At 38.9% G+C, this 21,721-nt stretch overlaps 1 protein-coding gene across 5 annotated transcripts in view; it reads right to left on the reverse strand.

The window, feature by feature from the left end:
* Positions 1–21,721, reverse strand: part of DIS3L2 (DIS3 like 3'-5' exoribonuclease 2) — a 354,056-nt gene that overhangs the window by 228,575 nt on the left and 103,760 nt on the right. For all 5 annotated transcript variants that reach the window (XM_043445967.1, XM_043445970.1, XM_043445968.1 and 2 more), the window contains exon 6: positions 18,822–19,056. In XM_043445967.1, coding sequence (XP_043301902.1) covers positions 18,822–19,056 — 235 coding nt within the window. The remainder of the gene's footprint in view (positions 1–18,821; positions 19,057–21,721) is intronic.

A 21,721-nucleotide genomic window follows, 5' to 3' on the forward strand; every position in this document is an offset into this window, starting at 1 on the left:
TGTTCCTACCACTTGGGAAATTCCAAGAGATGTAGGAGCTCTGTTAAGACGCTCCTATTACCATCATTACTCAGCAAGTTACAAGGGTTTTAGGAACTCTGTGTCAAGGAACCAGGGTCAAAGACCAAATATGAGAACAAGCACCCCATCACTCAGGAAATTCCAAGGTCTTTAGGAGTTCTGTGTCAGGAACCAGAAGTGAAAGTCACTCAGTCATGTCCAACTCTTTGTGACCCCGTGGACTATACAGTCCATGGAATTCTCCAGGCCCGAATAATGGAGTAGGTAGCTGTTCCCTTCTCCAGGGGATCTTCCCAACCCCAGGGATCGAACCCAGTCTCCCTCACTGCAGGTGGATTCTTTACCAGCTGAACCACCAGGGAAGCCCATCAGGAGCCAGAGGCAGAAACCAAGTACATATTTCTTCCTATGTTCCACTGACCTACAGTGGGATAAGTCGATGAGACAGGAAAATGTGAGATAGTAAGCATGTTCTATTAAGCCACTAAGCTTGTGGCAAATTTGTTACACAGAGGTAATTAATACACACTTCAAATGACAGTTGACATTAAAAGGTTAGAGGAATTTTCATAGGAAGAATTGGGGAATTAGGCAGCATTCATGGCAGAAAAGAGGAGGCATGCAGACATCAAGATGGAAGAGGGAAGTGGGTGCTCAGGGACAATACAAGGTCCAGCTTGGTTGGAGGTGAGGTCTGAGTGGGCAGGAGCCAGAACGTAAGCTGGAGAGACAGGCAGGAGGCCCCTGGTGGACAAGGACAGCCATAAAGAGCTGTTAGAGCTCATCACTGACATCATGTGGTATGAGAACCTCTACAGGAAAACTCATTTGACACTTGTTGCTTCAAGAGGCAACAGGCTTCCAAAAAAAAAAAAAAAAAAGATTTGGAAAAGGCCCATAACTCAATGTTACGCTTTATCCCTTTCAAGGTATTTTTCCTTCCATTACCTCATTTGATTTATTTAAAAACCTGTGAAGAAGTCAAGGCAGGTATTTATTCTCAAGTTGTTGTTTTTTTTAAAACAAATAAGAAAAATGAAGCACTGAGAGGCAAGAATGACTGGCAAAAGCTTTTGTTCAGTACTTTTTTGTTTCCTACTAGGAGCACTACCACAGTTTGTTGACTCCTCCTTCCTTGGTGGAGATGCAAATAGGACTGGCCACACAGGTTTGGATCCTGGCCCCAGTGCTCCAGGGTGGGCTCAAGGAGCATTTTTCCTGCAACAGTAGGTACAGGGAGACCTAGGTGAACTGCAGAGTTGAGAATATAGTAATTCAGTCTGCAGAAGCAAATATTAAGAGAGCCTTGAAATGAGGAGGGTAGAAATGAACATCAGCTCCCAACTCGAGCCTATCAAGTTCATACTCGACTGCTGCCTCTGGCTCAAGCAACTGAGTCAGAGTGGAGGGGACTGGCCAGACAGGGGTCAACTAACTGGGGGCGGAGCTGAGAGACTTCACTAAGGCCACTGAGCTTGACTCACCTAGTGAAAGGTGTGCAGGGGTGGGAGGCTGGTTCCACTTAAACTGATAGAGGTGACTCATTCATTTTTGAGGTTTTTTTTAAAAGCAGTATCTGAAAACCAACCTAGACAGCATATTAAAAAGCAGAGACATTACTTTGCCAACAAAGGTCTGTCCAGTCAAAGCTATGGTTTTTCCAGTAGTCATGTATGAATGTGAGAGCTGGACTATAAAGAAGGCTGAGCACCAAAGAATTGATGCTTTTGAAATGTGGTGTTAAAGACTCTTGAGAGTCTACTGGACTGGAAGGAGATCAAACCAGTCAGTTCTAAAGGAAATCAGTCCTAAATATTCAGTGGAAGGACTGATGCTGAAACTGAGACTCCAATACTTTGGCCACCTGATTCAAAGAACCGACTCATTGGAAAAGACTCTGATGCTGGGAAAGACTGAAGGTGGGAGGAGAAGGGGACAATGGAGGATGAGCTGGTTGGATGGCATCACCGACATGATGGACATGAGTTTGAGTAAACTTTGGGAGTTGGTGATGGACAGGGAAGCCTGGCATGCTGTAGTCCATGGGGTCACAAAGAGTTGGACATGACTGGGCAACTGAACCGAACTGAAAGGGGAAACCAAAGCCAGGGAGATGAGTCATAAATCTGCAGAGTGGCAGTGAAAGGGTCTCCATCAAAGCAAAAAGCCATATGAAACCTTATGAAAGCAGGTTAAACACTAGGGTACAAAAAAGGCTTCACTACTCGACTGAATAAAGCTGGCATACGCTGAGAGGGGTGGACGAGGAAGGGTGTCTTGACGGGGCCTTCCCTTCTTGGAGTCTGAGGACCTGAAAACTAACTTCACAGACAAAAGTGCTCAGAATCCCAGGTCGAGCTAAGTGGGGATGAAAACATTAACCATCCCCACCTGTAATGATTCTCACTTTCCCAGTTCAATAAGTACAAAACTAAACTTTTCTCTTTCAAGCCATTCTTTCAAAACAATGGTTAAATGCAAAAAAAAAAAAAAAAAGGCCCTTCCTGAATAATTTGAAAGTCGCTCAGTCGTGTCTGACTCTGTGACCCCATGCACTATACAGTCCATGGAATTCTCCAGCCCAGAATACTGGAGTGAGTAGCCTTTCCCTTTTCCAGCGGATCTTCCGAACCCAGGGATCAAATCCAGGTCTCCCGCATTGCAGGCAGACTCTTGACCAGCTAAGCCACAAGGGAAGTCCAAGAATACTGGAGTGGATAGAAATAAAAAGTTATTTTAAATAATTGTGAGAATCAGTCTTTTTAAAAAAAATAATCTTTAATCATTTGATATTCATTAAGGTAAGAGAGACATTCCTTCATTTCTAGAAAACAGTCATCACTTCTTATTTCTATACACTTTTCTGTTAGGCCCCATGCAAGGCTCTCAAAATCTTTATCAGAGTTACTTACCAACCACCACCCTTGACCCTGAGTTTCCCGTATCTACCAGCTCAGGCCTTGGATTATAGGATAATGACTACTTCAGGTAATTCCAACTGTGGACCATCTACCTGATAATCTCTCCTATTTCCCACAGCTTTAACTAACAATATTCAGATTTTAGAACTTGCATCAGTCCTCCTCTGGGTCTATATTTCTATTTTCAATCACTCACTGAATGTCGCAACCTGAATGTCTCCAATACAACTCAAATTCAATACATAATCAGAATCTAGATTCATCGTCCATCTCAAACCTGGTCTTATTTTTCTCATTTAAGATGTCAACACCTGTGCAGTTGCTAAATTAGATATCAAGTTAGTCACATTCTTGAGTGTTCCTCTGCCTTACGTCCCATATCAGATCTACTATCGAACTCTGGCAATTCTGGTTCCAAAATATCTTGCCTCCCTATCCCTTCTCCTGCATGCCAGCTGCCTTTGCTCTCAGCCAGGTCTTCAAACATCTTAACCGGTCCCATTGCCATGCCCCAATCTCTCCCCTCTTCCTAACAATCAGTCTCCTTTACTTAACAATGCTGGGTGACTTCCCATTACCCAGATCTCTTAGCAAACACAGATAACTGGACGAAAGTTCACCACAGCCTGTTTTTCTAGACTCCTCTCCAGACTGCCACCCACCCCCGGCCCCATGCATCCTGCACTATTCCCTAGAGTCCTCAAGCTGTGGAGAGAAAAAAAAAATCTAATGGGTCCCTGGCCAGCCAATGTATTGATGTGACTTAGGTCAGATGTCCACTCAGGATCCAAATAAGTCCTGGGGACAGGGCAGAGCACATTGACCACTTAAGTAAAGGCAGTTCCCATTGAAGGGGAGTAGGGCCGTCAAGATCCAGTACACGTGTCTGTTCCTTTATCTCCTCTCATGGAATAATTTCACCTCAAGGACAAGCATCTGGATTTTACTCTTCATTCACCTTTCTTTACCAAGGAAGTGACAGGATGCCTGCCTGGTCATTCCCTCTGTATCTGTCTGAATGCGCTTAGTTGAGATGACAGAACATTCCACATAAACTGGCTTATATCTCAAAGGTGACTCACTGGCTAATGAAATTAGAAGTTCAGAAGGAAGGCAGGCCTCAAGTCAGTTGATCCAGGGCTCAGCCCAGTGATGGTTGTAGGGGCCCAGAGTTTTTACTGCTTCACTCTTCTCTCCACGACACTTGGCAAGTCATAGGAGAGCTTCCAGTACCAATCGGGGATACGTGTTTCATGTTCACATTCATCAGGACACTACTTACATCCCAGAATTCTAAGCTATCTGATTAGACAGCTTAGGTCACGTGCCTACAAGAAGAGGAAATGGTATGACACTACAATGTGCCCAACGCAGTAGTCACAAACCACATTCAGCTATTTATTAATAAATTAAAAGTAATATAATTAAAAATTCAGCTTCTCAGTCACATATCTCAAGTGCTCAATAGCCACATGTGACTAAGTCACTAGAGACAGTACTGAACAGTACAGAAAGTCCTATCGGCATAAGGTGACCAAGCAACTTAACCAATTGGTATAAGGCAACCAGAACTCAGCAGCTGGGGTCAACTTAGCTCAAAGTCCAAGGAATCTGGGGAAAGGGCAGATGTCCAGATGAAAATCTGGGTATATACGCAAAAGGGAAAGAGGGAAATAGGCTCTAGGTGGGCAATGAACAATGCTCAACAAATTCTTGTAGAAAGAAATTAAACTGATCTGGCATGATCTGCTCTTCAAAAAATGTAACCCATTTGCAGAAATTATCTGTCGTAATTAGAAGTATAAGGTGTTTTTCTTTTATGAACTCACTAACTTCCTGTGGGACACTGGACATGCCAAGTAACTTCTCTGAGTCTCAGTTTCCTCGTCTGTAAAACAAAAGGGGTGAACTAGATCAGTTGTTTCTAACCTTTTAACCAAAGCAGAATTTTTTACAATACATTTTTAATTAACTTTTGCCTCAAATCTCACACTTTGAAGTGTTTTTAGTAACTTAAATGCATCAAAAATTAATGTTATCCTACTTCTTAATCAAAAGCATATAACTGTTCATTAGAGCCTCTGATCAGCAAGAAAAGTCTATATTGCCATGGTAGGCTGGTATCATTTGTATCAAAGGTAAAATAAGTTGACCTTGCCGCTTTACTTGAAGTAAATGAACTATTTTCATTCACTGTCATGAAACAGTGCTCCACGGGAAGCCCCTGGGGTAGACTAACACATGTCAAGGAGAGTTCCTGATCTTGTAGGACTCAAGTAGGTCCAAAATTTTATGATGTCTAATGTAACTGTAAACAGATATGATTCTTTTCACTAGCATGGACTTGCCTAACCTGGAAAGTACCAGAGAGGGGTTTAAGTAGACATACTTGGAAGAAAGATTCCAACGATGACTGGAAAAAGGAAGAAAATGATACCATCACACAAAGATGTTGATCTGTAAGCCCTCCAAAAGTTGATTATTAAGTAATCCAGGTAGGGAAGTATAAAGCTAAAAGTCAAGCAAGAGAATTAGGGATGTAATACCGCAAAAGATGTTAAAAGAACCAGGGGACAGTGGGTGGCTCCAGAGACCTTCAAGTCTTCATTCACCTCTACTTGGGAGAAAGGCAGGCACACGTAGAGACTGACTGCTAGAGGCCAGGGAACTTCTGTTTCTCGGTAACAGCATGAACTGCACTCAATAGAGATTATTTCCTTTAATTTAAATTTCCATTCCAATAATTTGGTGTTTAAGTGCTAGCAAAATGGCTGACAAGCATGTCTATTCCTAGGTGCTGTAAGGAATGGATTGGAGCAGAGTATATTCTATGAAATAAATTACTTGTAATGCTAGAAAAATGTTCTGAAGCACCAATTTCCAAGGTCCAATGAAACATCAAAGAGAAAATAGGTAGGAGTGACTTGATAAAAAATGAAAAGAGGAGAAAGTGAAAACAAGAAGCCAGAGAAAGAACTGGACAAGCTCCAGTTATATTTCAATAAGGAACAAATGTAATTGTTATTATTTCAAGATTCCTCATGGTTTTCTATCTTTGTTAACCCTTCTAATCACTAGGTATTTAATGATTTTAAAATTCTTTTAAAAATACCCACATTTCTCAAACAGCTGATGTAGGTAGTGCATGTAGTGTGATGTGGGTGGTAGTAGAATATGACCCAGCAATTCTACTCCTGAATATAGTAGTAGTATATGCTGGTAGTGACTTCCCTGGTGGCTCAGATGGTAAAGAGTCTGCCTACAATGCAGGAGACCTGGGTTCAATCCCTGGGTCGGGAAGATCTCCTGGAGAAGGAAATGGCAACCCACTCCAGTATTCTTGCCTGGAAAATCCTATGGATGGAGGAATATGCTGGTAGTAGAATATGCTGGTAGTAGAATATGACACAGCAATTCTACTCCTGAATATAGTAGTAATATATGCTGGTAGTGACTTCCCTGGTGGCTCAGATGGTAAAGCGTCTGCCTACAATGCGGGAGACCTGGGTTCAATCCGTGGGTCGGGAAGATCTCCTGAAGAAGGAAATGGCAACCCACTCCAGTATTCTTGCCTGGAAAATCCTATGGACGGAGGAATATGCTGGTAGTAGACTATGCTGGTAGTAGTATATGGTAGTATACTGAATATAGTAGTAGTATATGCTGGTAGTAGAATATGCTGGTAGTAGAATATGCTGGTAGTAGAATATGACACAGCAATTCTACTCCTGAATATAATTCCAACTGAACTGAAAACAGGTACTCAGATACTTGCACACCAATGCTCATTTTTACAATACACTTAGTATCCTGGCCTGGAGAATTCCATGGACTGTATAGTCCATGGGGTCGCAAAGAGTCAGATACCACTGAGTGACTTTCACTTTCACTTAGATACTTGCACACCAAGGCTCATTTCGGCATTATTCACTATTCAAGAGCCAAAAGGTAGAAGCAAAACAGTGTCCATTAACATGAATGGATAAACAAAATGTGTATTCAACATAATGAAATACTCCTCAGTCATGAAAAGGAATGATATTCTCACACATGCAACAACATAGATAAATCTTGAAGACATCAGACTAAGTGAAATAAGCCAGACACAAAAGGAGATATATTGTATGATTCTACTTATACATGACATACCGAGAATAGACCAAAAAAAAAAAAAAAAGGAATAGACCACTTAAAGAGAAGAAGTAGATTAGTGGTTAGCAGAGGCTGGGGTGGATTAAACAGGCAGTTACTGTTTAACTGTTACAGAGTTTCTGTGTAACATGATTAAAAAAGTGTGGGGATAGTACTAGATAGTAGTAAGGGCTGTTGAACATCATGAATGTAATTAGTAGGACTGAATTGTAAACTTTAAAATGATTAGAAAGGCAAATTTTGTGCTATATATATTTTATCACACACACGGAAGACTTTTAAACCTACAAGAGTTTCTTATGGAGTCTGTAGGGCCGCGAGCAGTGTGATAACATTTATTTCTTTCAAGGAGGGAAACTCAGGTGGCAGGAGAGAACAGGTAAGCCCCTGTACCCTGATAGTCCCTTAAAGAAACCCTTAGAATGGAGGGATTCGTCAAGGAACTAACTAGATGCCAATGATTCTTTAAATTACATTTCTGGCCCAAACTATGACATGAACTTCAACCTACATTTCCAACTACACCTAACTACCTCAGACTTAACATGTCTATAGATAAAAGTAGAGATTACTGACAATAAATAAAAATAGGAGAAATAAATCTCTACTAAAAAACAGATATGTCACTTCCTAGTGTAATTAAAAATTAGGGGGAAATTGAAAGGTTTGATTACAGATACAGAGGAAATTAATTGAAAAAAACTTTGTACAACTCTATTCTAAAATATTAATATTAGAATATGTGCTAAAATATATAATTTTCCTGCAAAATACAAATTATCAACATTAACACAAGAAGAGGGGAAAATCCTACAGAAACAATCATTAGACACGGAAAAGGCTGCCAGATAAAGTCCTAACCCATGCTTCAACCATCAGTTCTTTAGATGGTTCAAGTAACAGGAACACTTCATCCTTCTCAATGCTATTCTAAGAGCTCCAAAGCAGTGAGAAAAAGAAAGGCTCCCAGTTCTTCCCGCAAAGTTAACAAAGTCTGATACCAAGACACAGGGTTACCCAGGTGGCTCAGTGGTAAAGAATCCACCTGCCAATGCAGGAGATGCAGGTTCACTCCCTGGGTGGAGAAAATTCCCTGGAAGAGGAAATGGCAACCCATTCCAGTATTCTTGCCTGGGAAATCCCACAGACAGAGAAGCCTGGCAGGCTACAGTCTATAGGGTCACAAAGAGTCAGACACAACTAAGCAGCTGAGCATATACGCACACACACCAAAACACAACAAAGACTGCCTAATAAGAAGAAACTCACATCTTGTATTATAAATCCAAAAATCAAAAATAAACATTAGCAAACAGAATTGAGTTAAAACATGCTATACACCATGACCAAATGAGGGTCACAGTTGTATGAGGGATGTAAGAATTATTCAATGTTATATACATCATCAAGTAAACAAGCCAAAGGGGAGAAAATGAAATCTTGAAAGAAGCTCAAAAGGCACTTAAAATAAAAATTCAATATCCATTCCCATATAAACTTTAAGTAAAAAAGAAAGAGGACACTTGGTTAACTAGGTCTCAAGCCAACAACCAGCACCATGCTTGAGGGTTTAATACTGGAAGCATTTCTATTAAAGTCCGGAAGAAGGGTTATAATACAGTTCTTAAAGCAATGGCCAACACAATGAGGTAATAAATGAAAAGCACAAAATTAGAACAGTAAGGGCAAAATTATTTGTATATAAAATTGTTTTATACCTAGAAAATCAAAACCACCAATGAGAAAATTATTGGAAGTATAAGAGCATTCATTAAGGTATCTAGTTTAAAGAGACAAAACACCAAGAGCTTTCTTATTGTATCAATGATTATATGTAGGAAATTGCTGGAAAAAATTTCCTTTCAAATTAATACTAAAAAACACAAAATACTCATTGGTTTTTCTAAAGTACAATAATGCTATAAACTATTAAACATATTAAGAGGATGTAAAGATTCTGCAATTCACACTCTGAATAGGTTTGATAAACCAAGACATATACAGATCACGCTATAGTCAAAACAGGGCACAAACAGTCCCCAAAATAGACCACACAATTGAGCAAAAGGATTGAGGCAATAAATTTTTATCCAAATCATTTTAAGTACCAATACATGGACAAAAAACCAATCCAATAACCACAAGAAACAGGAACTGAAGCTGTGCTGCATCTCCTAATAATATATAATTAAAACATTCACTAAAGTCTTGTTCAGCATCAACCATCAATTTCAATAGCTTAAGCCAGTGGTTCTACAAGTGTGGTCTGAGATCCTGCCAAAGGATTCACAAAGTCAAGACTCTTCATAATAATACTAAGACATTATTTGTCTCTTTCACTCTCATTTTCGCATGTCTGTAAAATAAGGATCAGTAAGCTAAACTGGCCCCACAGGCCAAACCCACTCATGTCCACTCATTTACGTATTCTCTACATCCACTTTCAGGCTACAAAAAGAGGTAAGTAGTTGTGACACAGAAGTCTGTCTCTGTGTATCCCACAAAGCTGGAAATACTTACAATGCGGCCCTTTACAGAATACCTTTGCTACCCCCTGCTCTAATGCCTGCTGGAATGTATGCTGATGTATCTTGTGTTTTCTACAATTTTCTAAGATAATCAATTTAAAGTATAAACAAGCACATTTTAGATGTTAATTCCATTTTTTGCCTCTGAATTTTGACTGTTGTTTTATCTCCTATAATCTTATTAACCTCACTAATACCCAATTTTAAATCACTATTTTAAAAACTGAAAAAAAGTAAAAAATAAAAAATCTGAAGTTTTTCTTAAATGTAGACTTGTGTACTTGTAGAAGCAAGTACACTTATTTTGCAATATTTTAAAGCTTTCTTAGTTTTCATTTTAAATACAGAGATATTGATAGATATAACCTACAAACACAAGAGCACCTTGGAGTCTTCAGTAATTCTTAAGAACACAGAAGTGTCCTGAAACCAAATAACCTGAGAATTACGGGTTTAAATAAGTTATAAGTATTTCCAGCTTTGTGGGATGCCCAGAGACAGACTTCTGTATCACAACTACTCAACTCTTTTTGTAGCCTGGAAGTGGATGTAGAGAATACATAAATGAGTTTGGCCTGTGGGGCCAGTTAAGCTTACTGATCCTTACTTTACAGACATGAGAAAATGAGAATGAATTGCAGCAGAATACACATTCTTTTCAAGAACACAAGGAACACTCTCCAGGATAAATCACATGCTACACCACAAAACAAGTCTCAACAAATTTAAGAGGATAGAAATTATATTAAGCACTTTTTCCAACCACAACAGTATGAAACTAGAAGTCAATTACAGAAAGAAAAATGGGCAAAGAACAAACATGTAAAGACTAAACAACATGTTACTAAAAAACCAATGGGTCAACGGGGAAGTCGGAAAATACCTCAAGACAAATGAAAATGGAAACAATTTTCCAAACTCTATTGGATGCAGCAAAATCAGTTCTCAGAGGGAAGTTTATAGTAATACAGGCCTTCCTCAAGAAACAAGAAAATCTCAAATAAACAATCTAACCTACCATCTAAAAAGAAGAACAAACAAAACCCAAAGTCAGCAGTGGTAAAGAAATAATAAAGATCACAGAGGATATAAAATAGAGATGAAAAAACAACAGAAAAGATCAATGAAACCAAGAGCTGTCTTTTAAAAAAAATAAATAAATAAATAAACAAAATTGATAACCTTCTAACCAGACCCACCAAGAAGAAATGAGAACTCAAACAAAATTAGAAATGAAAGAGGAACAATAACAACCAATACCACAGAGATACCAAAAAAAAAAAAAATCATAAGGAAATACTACAAACACTTATACACTAACAAATTAGATTACCTAGAAGAAATGGCCAAATTTCCAGAAACATGCAAACTGCCAAGACTAAATCAAGAAGAAACAATTTGAACACACTGATTACTAGTAGTGAAACTGCATTTGTAATTTAAAAAATTCCCAGCTAACAAACGTCCAGGACTGTATGGCTTCACAAGGGAATTCTACCAAACACATAAAGAAGTGCTAATACATATCCTTCCAAAACTACTCTTAAAAAAAGTGAAGAGGACAGATTACCCCCATGAAGTCACCATTACCCTGATACCAAAACCAAAGGCACGACAAAAAAAACCCTACAAGCCAATATCTGGAAAGAACATAGATGCAAAAATTCTCAACAAAATATTAGCAAACCAAATCCAACAATATATAAAAGGATCATACACCATAATTAAGTGGGATGTATTCTAGGGACACAAGAATGGTTCAATATCTGCAAATCAGTCAATGAGATACATTAACAAACAGGATAAAAATCACATGATCATCTGAATAGACACAGAAAAAGCAGTTGACAAAATTCCTTATCCATTCATGATAAAAATTCTCATCAAAGTTAGTAGAGAAAGAATATATATCAATATAATAAAGGCCATTTATGACAAACTCTCAGCTAACATCACACCCAATGGTGACAAATGAATTCAGTAATGTTACAGAATATGAGATTTTATATATAGAAATCTGTTATAATCACTAATTATAAAGTACTTAGGTCCTAGCACATAGCTAATGCTCAATAAATATCAGTGATTATTATTTGTAACTACATATATGGTTAGTATATATACAAAAATATATCCAGGTGTATCCTAGATATGGCAAAAGTAGTACTCAGAGGGAAATTTATAGCTTTAAAAGTATTTCAAAGGAAACAAGAAAAGCTTCAAAGACTTATTGAACTGAGGAAGTTGGGAAGAGACTTCCCTGGTGGTCCGGTGGCTAAGACTTTGTGCTCCCAATGCAAAGGGCCGGGTTCAATCTCTGGTCAGGGAACTAGATCCCACATGCTGCAACTAAGACCTGGTACAGCCAAATAACTTAATAAAAAGAATTTTTAAAAAAAGAAGTTGGGAAAAGGGCAAAAAAGGAAACCCTCCCAAATAAGGAATTAAATAACTATGATAAGGGTAAATATCAATGATACAAAGAACAACATCCCATCAACAATAAACAGAAGAATAACACAACCAAAAATCATGCTCCTTGAAAAGATTAATGTGGGTAAATTAACAAGATGGTGCCAGTCAGGCTCTCTCACCCCATGTTCTGTAAACAATGACTTTGCACAGTTGTGTAATGGCTGAGATTACTTATAGCACTGTACATGCACATCACAAGGTACTCGCCTGCTCATGGGCTACTTCGTGTGGAACGTCAGTATGAACTGCATCAGGGCTACATTGGAGCAACATCATGGCTGTGTTATATGAGGTTATGTTATGGCTTCGTTATTATTACGTTATGGTTATGTTTTGCTGCTACAGCCGCTGCATCAGCCAGGAGAGAGGCTGTGTTATGGCTGCCGTGCCAGACAGGACAGAATAACCATGTCTGCAGCTCCTACAGTTCCTTGAGTCTCCTTCCAGCCTCTTAGCTCACAACTTGCCTACCATGGGCTCAGCGAACAGTGTGCATGGTGTGAACAGCAAGACAACTGGCGTCACGAACAGGATTAGCAACACAATTAATAAGATGGATCTTTGGCAAGCAAGAGTTAAGAAAAAAGAGAGAAGGGTCAAACAATTAAACTACAGAATGAAAAGGGAGGCAAAAATACAGATACAAGGAAATTTTTTAACAATTAAAGAATATTAATGGGCTTCCCTGGTAGCTCAGCTCGTAAAGAATCCGCCAGCAATGCAGGAGACCCTGGTTTGATTCCTGGGTCAAGAAGATTCCCTGGAGAAGGGATAGACTACCCACTCCAGTATTCTTGGGCTTCCCTGGTGGCTCAGCTGGTAAAGAAACCCCCTGCAATGCAGGAGACCTGGGTTCAATCCCTGGGTTGGGAAGATCCCTTGGAGAAGGGAACAGCTACCCACTCCAGGATTCTGCTCCGGAGAATTCCATGGACTATATAGTCCTTGGGGTCATGAAGAGTCAGACAGGACTGAGCAACTTTCACTTTCAATGAGTATTAGGAATATCTATGTGCTCATAAATTCAAATGGATAAATTCCCCTTAAATTATGCCAGAATTGGCACCAAAAATAGAGAGAGAGATTAAACAGACCAATCAGTATAAAGGAGACTGAAAGAGCAAAGATCTTGCCTTCTGAAAAACAGCAGGTGCAGACAATTTTACAATGAGTTCTACCAAATTCTAAGGAACACTTAATTCCTCTCTTATACAAGCTGTTCCGGGAAAATAGTAAACAGTCAAAAACTGATCAGGACACTTCATGAAGCTAACATAATCTTGACTCTAAAAACCAGATAATGATAAGAAAATGATAGGGCCATTTAACATAACACAAAAAACCCTACACTATTTATTACCTAAGTATATCTAGTATTATATTTAAAAAATAAAAATATATCAGGATTAAGTAGGATTTATCCCAGGAATTCAAGGATGGTTCAACAACAAAAATAGACTTAAAGGAGAAAAACCAAATAATACTCTCAATCAGTAAACAATTAGCTTCATAAAGTTCAGCAAAAGGTAACACTGTGGAGTTAATAAAGGTTATGTGGGATATGTGACCTCAGCACAGGGAAAAACTAAAAAAACTATAAAGTATTTGATTAATTTTACTGCAGTAAAATTAAGAAATTTTGTTCAATGAAAACACAATAAAGTTGATAGATGAATGACTAAAGGACAGAAAACCAGAAGTTGTTTGCAATGCCTAAAATGGAAAAGGGATTATTATAGAGAATAGACAAGAAATTCCTGCAAATCAACGATAGAACACTAACTCTGATGGAACAATGGGCAAACAATATGAAAAGACAATTTACAGAACTTAATCTCTAGAGGATAAAAACTTGAAAACTGTTGGCAGGAACAAGAAAACAGAAGACGCCTCATAGGTGTGGAGAAAAGGGAACCCTCCTACACTGTTGGTGGGAATGTAAATTAAAGCAGTCACTGTGGAAAACAGTATGCAGGTTCCTTAAGAAACTAAAAACAGAGTTGCCATATGATCAAGCAATCCCATTCCTGATCATATATCCAGACAAAACCATAATTCAAAAAGATACATGTACCTCTATTGTTCACAGTAGCACTATTTACAAAAGCCAAGACATAGGAAGACATGTCCATCGACAGATGAATGCATAAAGAAGATATCATGTGTACACACACACACACACACACACACACACACTGGAATACTACTCAGCCATTTAAAAAAAGAGTGAAGTAGGGAGGGGACATATGTATACCTATGGCTAATCCATGTTGATGTTTGACAGCAAACAACAAAATTCTGTAAAGCAAGTATCCTTCAATTAAAAAATAAATATTTTTTTTTAAAAAGAGTAAAATAATGCCATTTGCAGCAACATCAATGGACCTAAAGACTATCATACTAGTGAAGTAAATCAGAAAAAGAGAGACAAATACAATATTATAACAGTTATATGTGGACTCTAAAATATGACATAAATGAACTTCCACAAAACAGACTCACAGATATAAAGAAGATATCTGTGGTTGCCAAGGGGGAGGTGGGGTGGAAGAGGGAAGAACTGGGTGTTTGGGATTAGCAGATGCAAACTATTTTCTATAGAATGGATAAACAACAAGGTCCTACGATATTGCACAGGGAACTATATTCAATATCCTGTAATAAGCCACAATGGAAAAGAATATGAAAAAAGAATATATATATACATACACATATATATGTGTGTGTGCGTAACTGAATCACTTCACTATATAGCAGAAACTAATATACCATTATAAATCAACTATACTTCAATAAAATAAAAAAATTTTTTAAAGCCTCATGAATTGCTGGTGAAAGTATAGACTGGTATAATCACTCTGCCTTGGTCAAAACCTTAGTTAATAAAGAAGTGCTCCTCTGCATTGCTTTATCCTTGGTTCATATATTTCTTTTGAGGACTTCACAGGGAGGAATGGTTGCCCACTCAGTCAAAAATTGTGGTTGATGGGAAATTGCCATTTATTTAATGTTTGGACAATGTTTTGTGCCAGTGTTTTAAAGTGTCATTAAAAAGAAAGAGAGCAAAGCCTTGTCCAAACCTATGCTAGAAGGATACAGTGGGAATTTTTGCTTCCCTGCTTTTCAGACTAAGTGGGCATTGCATTCGTATCATGTGTGATTCAGGCAGAGACAGATGGTCAGTACCTACAATGTCTACCTAAAACAGAAATCCTATGCTAGACCAACCATTCCTCTCGGTGAAGGAAAGAAGGGTTTCCAAACAGTTAGGGATCTTGGGATTTCAGTAACCCCAAGTATCATACAGACCTGCTTTTCTCAGCCAAAGGGAAATATAGTTACTTTTTATCGAAGGAAAGACAATTTAAACCTAGACACTGAACAGGGCTGTCATTGGAAGGAGATGAATTTTAAGTGTGAAAGAAAGGGCTCTTCCTGACTCCTGAGGTTGACCTGAGCAGGCCCCAGGAGGAGGAGTAACAGATTGAGTCAAACCCCATAAAGGGACAAGGATTCCCTGTGGATTCTCCCTTCAAGAAAGAGCTAAAGGTGGCCAGAGACAAAAAGAGAGAACTGGAAGTGTCACCGACTCTACATTCAAACTCATGTTCAGCCCTCAGGGTACTTGCAGAAGCCTACTTCCAGACCAGGAAACTGAACAAGATCTCTGACAGACCCTACTAAGGTAGAGAACAGGAAAAGTATGTCACAGCCCGATTAAGTCACCATTGCCAAGATTCAAAACTCTTCTTAAAGTTCCCAAAGATGTATGATAAAGAGCTACTGCACCACTCAGTCATGACTTTTTTTCTCCTTAGGAATTGGCTAATCAGGTGACTGTTACTCAAATACTTGATACCAAAGGTTATTTATTTAGGTTGTTCCTGGTCTCGACCAGATGGCTATTTCCTGTGCTGATAATGCCACTGCCTACAAAGTGGTAAAAGTTTAGCCTTGAGAGGCTGTGGAGCTGGACCTAGAAAAGGGACCCAGGTCTTTGGCCCGTTCTCTCTCAGGGGGCTGAGGGTGATCCAGATCCATGCTGTCTTCCTAGAAGAAACTACTGTGTAGGTCTGAGATGCTCAGAGAAACTTTTCTCTGAATGCAATGGTAAGTACTTACTGTAGACAGCTGAGGTTACTTGCTCACTTACCAGAGAAATTGGTAGTTACAGTAAAGCTATGAATGTTTCCTGGGCAAAGAGGGATATATAATGCATACTGTAATATACAGCATTTGCTTCAGGTTTAAAAAAAGATATTAAAACAAAAATAAATAAAAATCCCTCTTCTGCACATAAGTGTGAATTAGGATTAATAATCCATCTGTAACTAGAAGACAAAGCAAAGAACCTCTCTAGAAGTCACAGGAAAAGTTTATGATGTTCTTAAGGTTATGGTTTGTTTCAGTAACAAATTTCAAACCCTTAAATGGTGCAAAAAGCACTAACATCCTAACTGTAACCAGATTTTATATTATCCAGAGAAGAGAAGCTGGTTGAAATATTCTAAAAACACCATGATTTTTAAAAGAGCAAATTGCAATTTTCCTAAATATCAAGAGGGCAAGAAATGAGAAACAGCCATGCGGTTTCACCAACTCTCTATTTAGAGGCTAGCAGGAAAGAGAAATTGGTACCAGATACTGAGGGAAGGATTAAGGCTGTTCCCTCAGTCAGGGCCAGTAAGGAAGCAATATAAATAACAGTAGGATAGGAAGACCATAAAAAGAGTAAGGAAAACACTGCATACAGTGGACTTGCAAAACATTCAATGATACTTACTTGCAACAGAGATGGAGGGAATAGATGACAAATCAAGAGTAGGTCTGGCATCAGAATTTCCCAAAAAAAGAGCAAAGTAAACTAGTAATATCCACCCCAGGCATCAATTCTGCCATCATTTCCATCCATCAATACTTCCTTGCCCTTGTATTAGTACCAACCACTAATAAGAAACTGAGGCATCTTAACCCTTCAACTTGGAGCCTGGGGGAAAAGAGGCTACTGAGGTCTGCCAACTTCAATCACCTGAACAAGGATTCCACAGAGTAGTTTTGGGATAATTACCCCATCAGTTCCAAAGTACTTCTCCCCTGGGCTTTGTCCTTCAAGTATCTCTCTCTCTCGGTGACCTTGTTGGTAAATGATTTAACTATTTAGAGTCTTCTCACAGAAAAGACATGACTCACAGGATTGATGCCATTATGATACACATGTACTCTCAAAAGAGGGTCACAGAATCCAACTATTTTTAAAAGAAAAAAGAAGAAACATCAGAATGAATTTTCAAGGAATAACATCCAAGTGAAATTGGCTGGGCCGTGAACAGTGAAACCACTAGTTGTCTATAAACAGGCCACAAAAACAAAAAGAACCTGGGTGTCCTCAGGTCAGCACACCTGGTGGGGCAGTGAAGCAGTGGCCTCCTCATTCAGACAGAATATCAAAGCTGGAAAGTCCTTCTGAATGAGCAGCACTTGGCACCAGAACATAACACACGCTTTGAGAAAATGCTCACTGCCCCAGATCACTCCCTCATTAGCAGTGGAGACACAGGGTGACCCTTACATGCAGTCACTTCCTGAAATCACCTCCAACTTTCTTCAGGAGTCAGAGAACTGTGCTCACCAGTCTCTATCACAGTGTGTCTGCTCAACATCCTCCTTTAGTAATTTTCTGGCATTTCTTCCAGCCTTTCATGGGGGCTGTGCCAGAAACTTCTTCCTGATTAAAAAAACCTCATAATCTAGTTGGCCTAGCCAGGTCAATTTTTTCCATTTCATGACATATATAAAACTCAATCTGGCTAGAAAACATATTCCCTGTACTTAAAACCTTCTAGAAATCTATTCATTGAAATATTCCAATTTTTGCTCCTTTCCCTTAAGTTTCTCAGAGTGCACTCAGGTAGGGCCTTTGGTCACAGCTCCTCCCCTAAATGTCTGCAATTGCTTTTTCAGCATCCAGGGGACTCATGGTTTAAATTTTGATCAGAGAAAATAAGACTGGCTTTTTTAAAGGCTTACAATCAAAACACTGTAAGGATCATCTACTTATCACATGTAAGGTGATCCATTCCCACCACTGGGCTTCCCTGGTGGCTCAGATGGTAAAGAATCTCCCTGCAATGCAGGAGACTCAGGTTGGGAAGATCCCCTGGAGAAGGGAATGGCTACTCACTCCAGTATTCTTGCCTGGAGAATTCCAAGGACAGAGAAACCTGGCAGGCTATAGTCCATGAGGTTGCAAGAGTCGGACACAACTGAGTGACTAACATTTTCACTTGCAAACACTTTTCATTTTTCATCCCCACCACTAAGGACAAAATGTTCTGAGTTAAAATTAAAGCAAATTCTAGGGTAAAATGAAGTGCTTTTTTGGGGGAAGGATTTAATGATTGGTTTAATTCTGTTCCCATCAACCACTGAGTGGGATTGGACTCATCACAGGAATGTCAAGGTGAGCTATCAACACAATGCAAAGCCCACTAGGACGTGACAACGGCAACCACTGACCACACAAACCAAACAGCAGCAGTTTGTCCCTGCCTCATAAACAGCAGCTGGAAGTCTGTCAAAGATCCCCGTTTCCTAAAAGCTGCCACAGGTTAGAAACTGGAAAGACATCAATTGTACTCTGTGATGAATTCTGTAGCACAGAAAGAATTTCAATACTTAAAACAATCTACCAAAATAAAATGTCAGAAAGCAGTCCTGTACTCACCTTTTTCCTGAACACAAACTGAGAGTTTCTTAACACCATCAACCAGAGCATTTTGAGTGTTGCCATGTCCATCTTCTGAGTCACTGTCATCAAACTGCGCCTCTATAATGACATCAGGACTGTCATTATAGCCTTTCAGGGACTGTTGCGGAAGCTGGCTTCCACAGAGCTCCTCGGGGAGATCAGACTCATAGGCACCTTCTGTTTCCTTGTCATTGCTCTCCGGTTTAATTACCTGAAGAAAATTGAAATGTTCTGCTAAATCACTTGAGGAGAAAAAGGGAAAGTGCAGATTCTTCTGTTTTCATTCTTCTTTCCTAAGGAAAAAACTGCACATTCAAAAGCAGTAGATACTCACCATGTAGTTTGAAAAAGAATCTTTATTTTCCAGATGTACAGACTGCCTTATGATCAATCCAGCTCTTCAATATGCCCAAGATTAGTGCTACATCCACTTCTCAGTTTTCTGACGTATATTTTCATCCCCTCTCCCACAAAGGACCTGAATACCAGAAGTACCACCCTGCTTCACAAGGGTTCATCACATGGGACCAACCAGGATGTTGAGAAATGATAGAAGAACTCAACACAGTATGTCACTGCATTCCCAAATGAAACCACAAGAACGTAAAATGAAACAGAAACAAAATTCAATGTGAACAAGAGTTTATAAAATGTTCTCATAAAAAATATAAACCCATGGCTGATTCATGTCAATGTATGACAAAAACCACTAGAATATTATAAAGTAATTAGCCTCCAACTAATAAAAATAAATGAAAAGAAAAAAAATATATATATAAACCCTTAATTCTCCATTTTGAGACCGGAGATCAGCACAGAAAGCACACAACTAACAGACATTTACACTAGAAATAAGAATGAGTACTATACAATATGTCAAACTTTTTCAACTTTAAAAAATGAAGCAAATAGAAAAGAATTCACTACTAATCCATTCAACAAGTTAGTCACGTGATACTCATATGACAATACCCTTTGATCTCTACTGGCATGATATTAACATATACCAGTGTTATTTAGCCACTGAAAAAAGGGTGACCCTATACGTAAATCTGCTCATCCACATTAGCAAAAAAGACAGCAGACTGTGTTGGTTCTAGAGTTTACTTAGAGACTACATCCTTCCAACAATCTATTTCTGGATGAGAAATCTATGTGCAATTTAAACATATAATCAAGATGTGATAATATATATATGTATATATATACATATATATGAAGAAGGGCACAGCAACCCACTCCAGTATTCTTGCCTAGAGAATCCCACAGACACAGGAGCCTGGCAGGCAGCAGTCCATCAAGTTGCAAAGAGTCGGACACGACTGAAGCGACTGAGCATATATATATATATATGCTGCTCAGCGTGTGTATATATACACACACACACATATATACGAATTTGAATACTATTGGTATTACATTCATTTCATTCTTTCAAGCACATGCTAGAAGGCCAAACTTGTGCCAGGCATCCTTCTGGGGCCTGAATTCTATTGGGGAGACAGGTGGTAAACAATTTACTCATTCAACAAATTATTATGGAATACCTTTCATGGTGCCAGGCACTATTCTAAGTGGGAAGGATGCAGCAGTGTAAACAGCCAAAAGTTTAATAGTGATAAGTGCTAATGAAAAAGCATACATACACACTGGAGACTGAGGCTGCTCTACCAGTAGGGTGGTTAGGGTGGATGCCTCCTGGATGAAGCGATATTTGAGCAGAGACCTGAATGAAGTGAGAGAGCTTCTAGCGGTTTCCCTGCATGTCTATAATTGAGAGGTCTAATCACTTCATGGCAAATAGATGGGGAAACAATGGAAACAGTGACAGACTTTATTTTCTTGGGCTCCAAAATCACTGCAGATGATGACTGCAGCCATGAAATTAAAAGACTCTTGCTCCTTGGAAGTAAAGCTATAACCAACATAGAGAGCATATTACTGTCTAGCAGAGACATGACTTTGCCAACAAAGGTCCATCTAGTAAAAGCTATGGTTTTCCCAGTACTCATGTATGGATGTGAGAGTTGGACCATAAAGAAAGCTGAGCGCCAAAGAATTGATGCTTTTGAACTGTGGTGTTGGAGAAGACTCTTGAGAGTCCCTTGGACAACAAGGAGATTAAACCAGTCAATCCCAAAGGAAATCAGTCCTGAATATTCATTGGAAGGACAGATGCTGAAGCTGAAACGCCAATACTTTGGCCACTCGATGCAGAGAACTGACTCACTGGAAAAGACCCTGATGCTGGGAAAGATTGAAGACAGGAGAAGAAGGGGATGACAGAGGATGAGATGGTTGGATGGCATCCCCGATTCAATGGACATGAGTTTCAGCAAGTTCTGGGAGTTGGTGATGGACAGGGAGGCCTGGTGTACTGCAGTCCATGGGGTCACAGAGTCAGACACAACTGAGCGACTGAACTGAATATTTTTCTGAGTTTAACTTTGAGGTTTCAAATTAAATGCTTGCTTTCAACAAACCAGATTAATGTTCAAATTAGATCACAAAAAGATCACACTTAATGAAAGATACTCATTTTATACAGGCAGAAAAAGCTATCAAAAGAAATCTCTCTCCGAACATTATAATGTCACAGATTCCAATTAACACAACTGTCCCCAGACAAAGAATACTATAATATCCACCCAAAAACTCAAAATAAAATATTCCAAAGATATTCACACCATCAAAATATAGAATCTAAAAATATATTCCCAAATTTTTAAAATATTTGACTTCATGAAAACGTCATAACAGAAATAATTGTAAGAAATGGTGAATTTCTTTGAGCAAAATGGTGCCTTTTAATAAAATCTTTTGAAAACTTGATTTCCAATTTCTGAATATATTTAATGCAATTTTCTTTCAACTCT

Source organism: Cervus canadensis, chromosome 24 (assembly GCF_019320065.1).
Source record: "Cervus canadensis isolate Bull #8, Minnesota chromosome 24, ASM1932006v1, whole genome shotgun sequence".
Taxonomy (NCBI): Eukaryota; Metazoa; Chordata; class Mammalia; order Artiodactyla; family Cervidae; genus Cervus; species Cervus canadensis.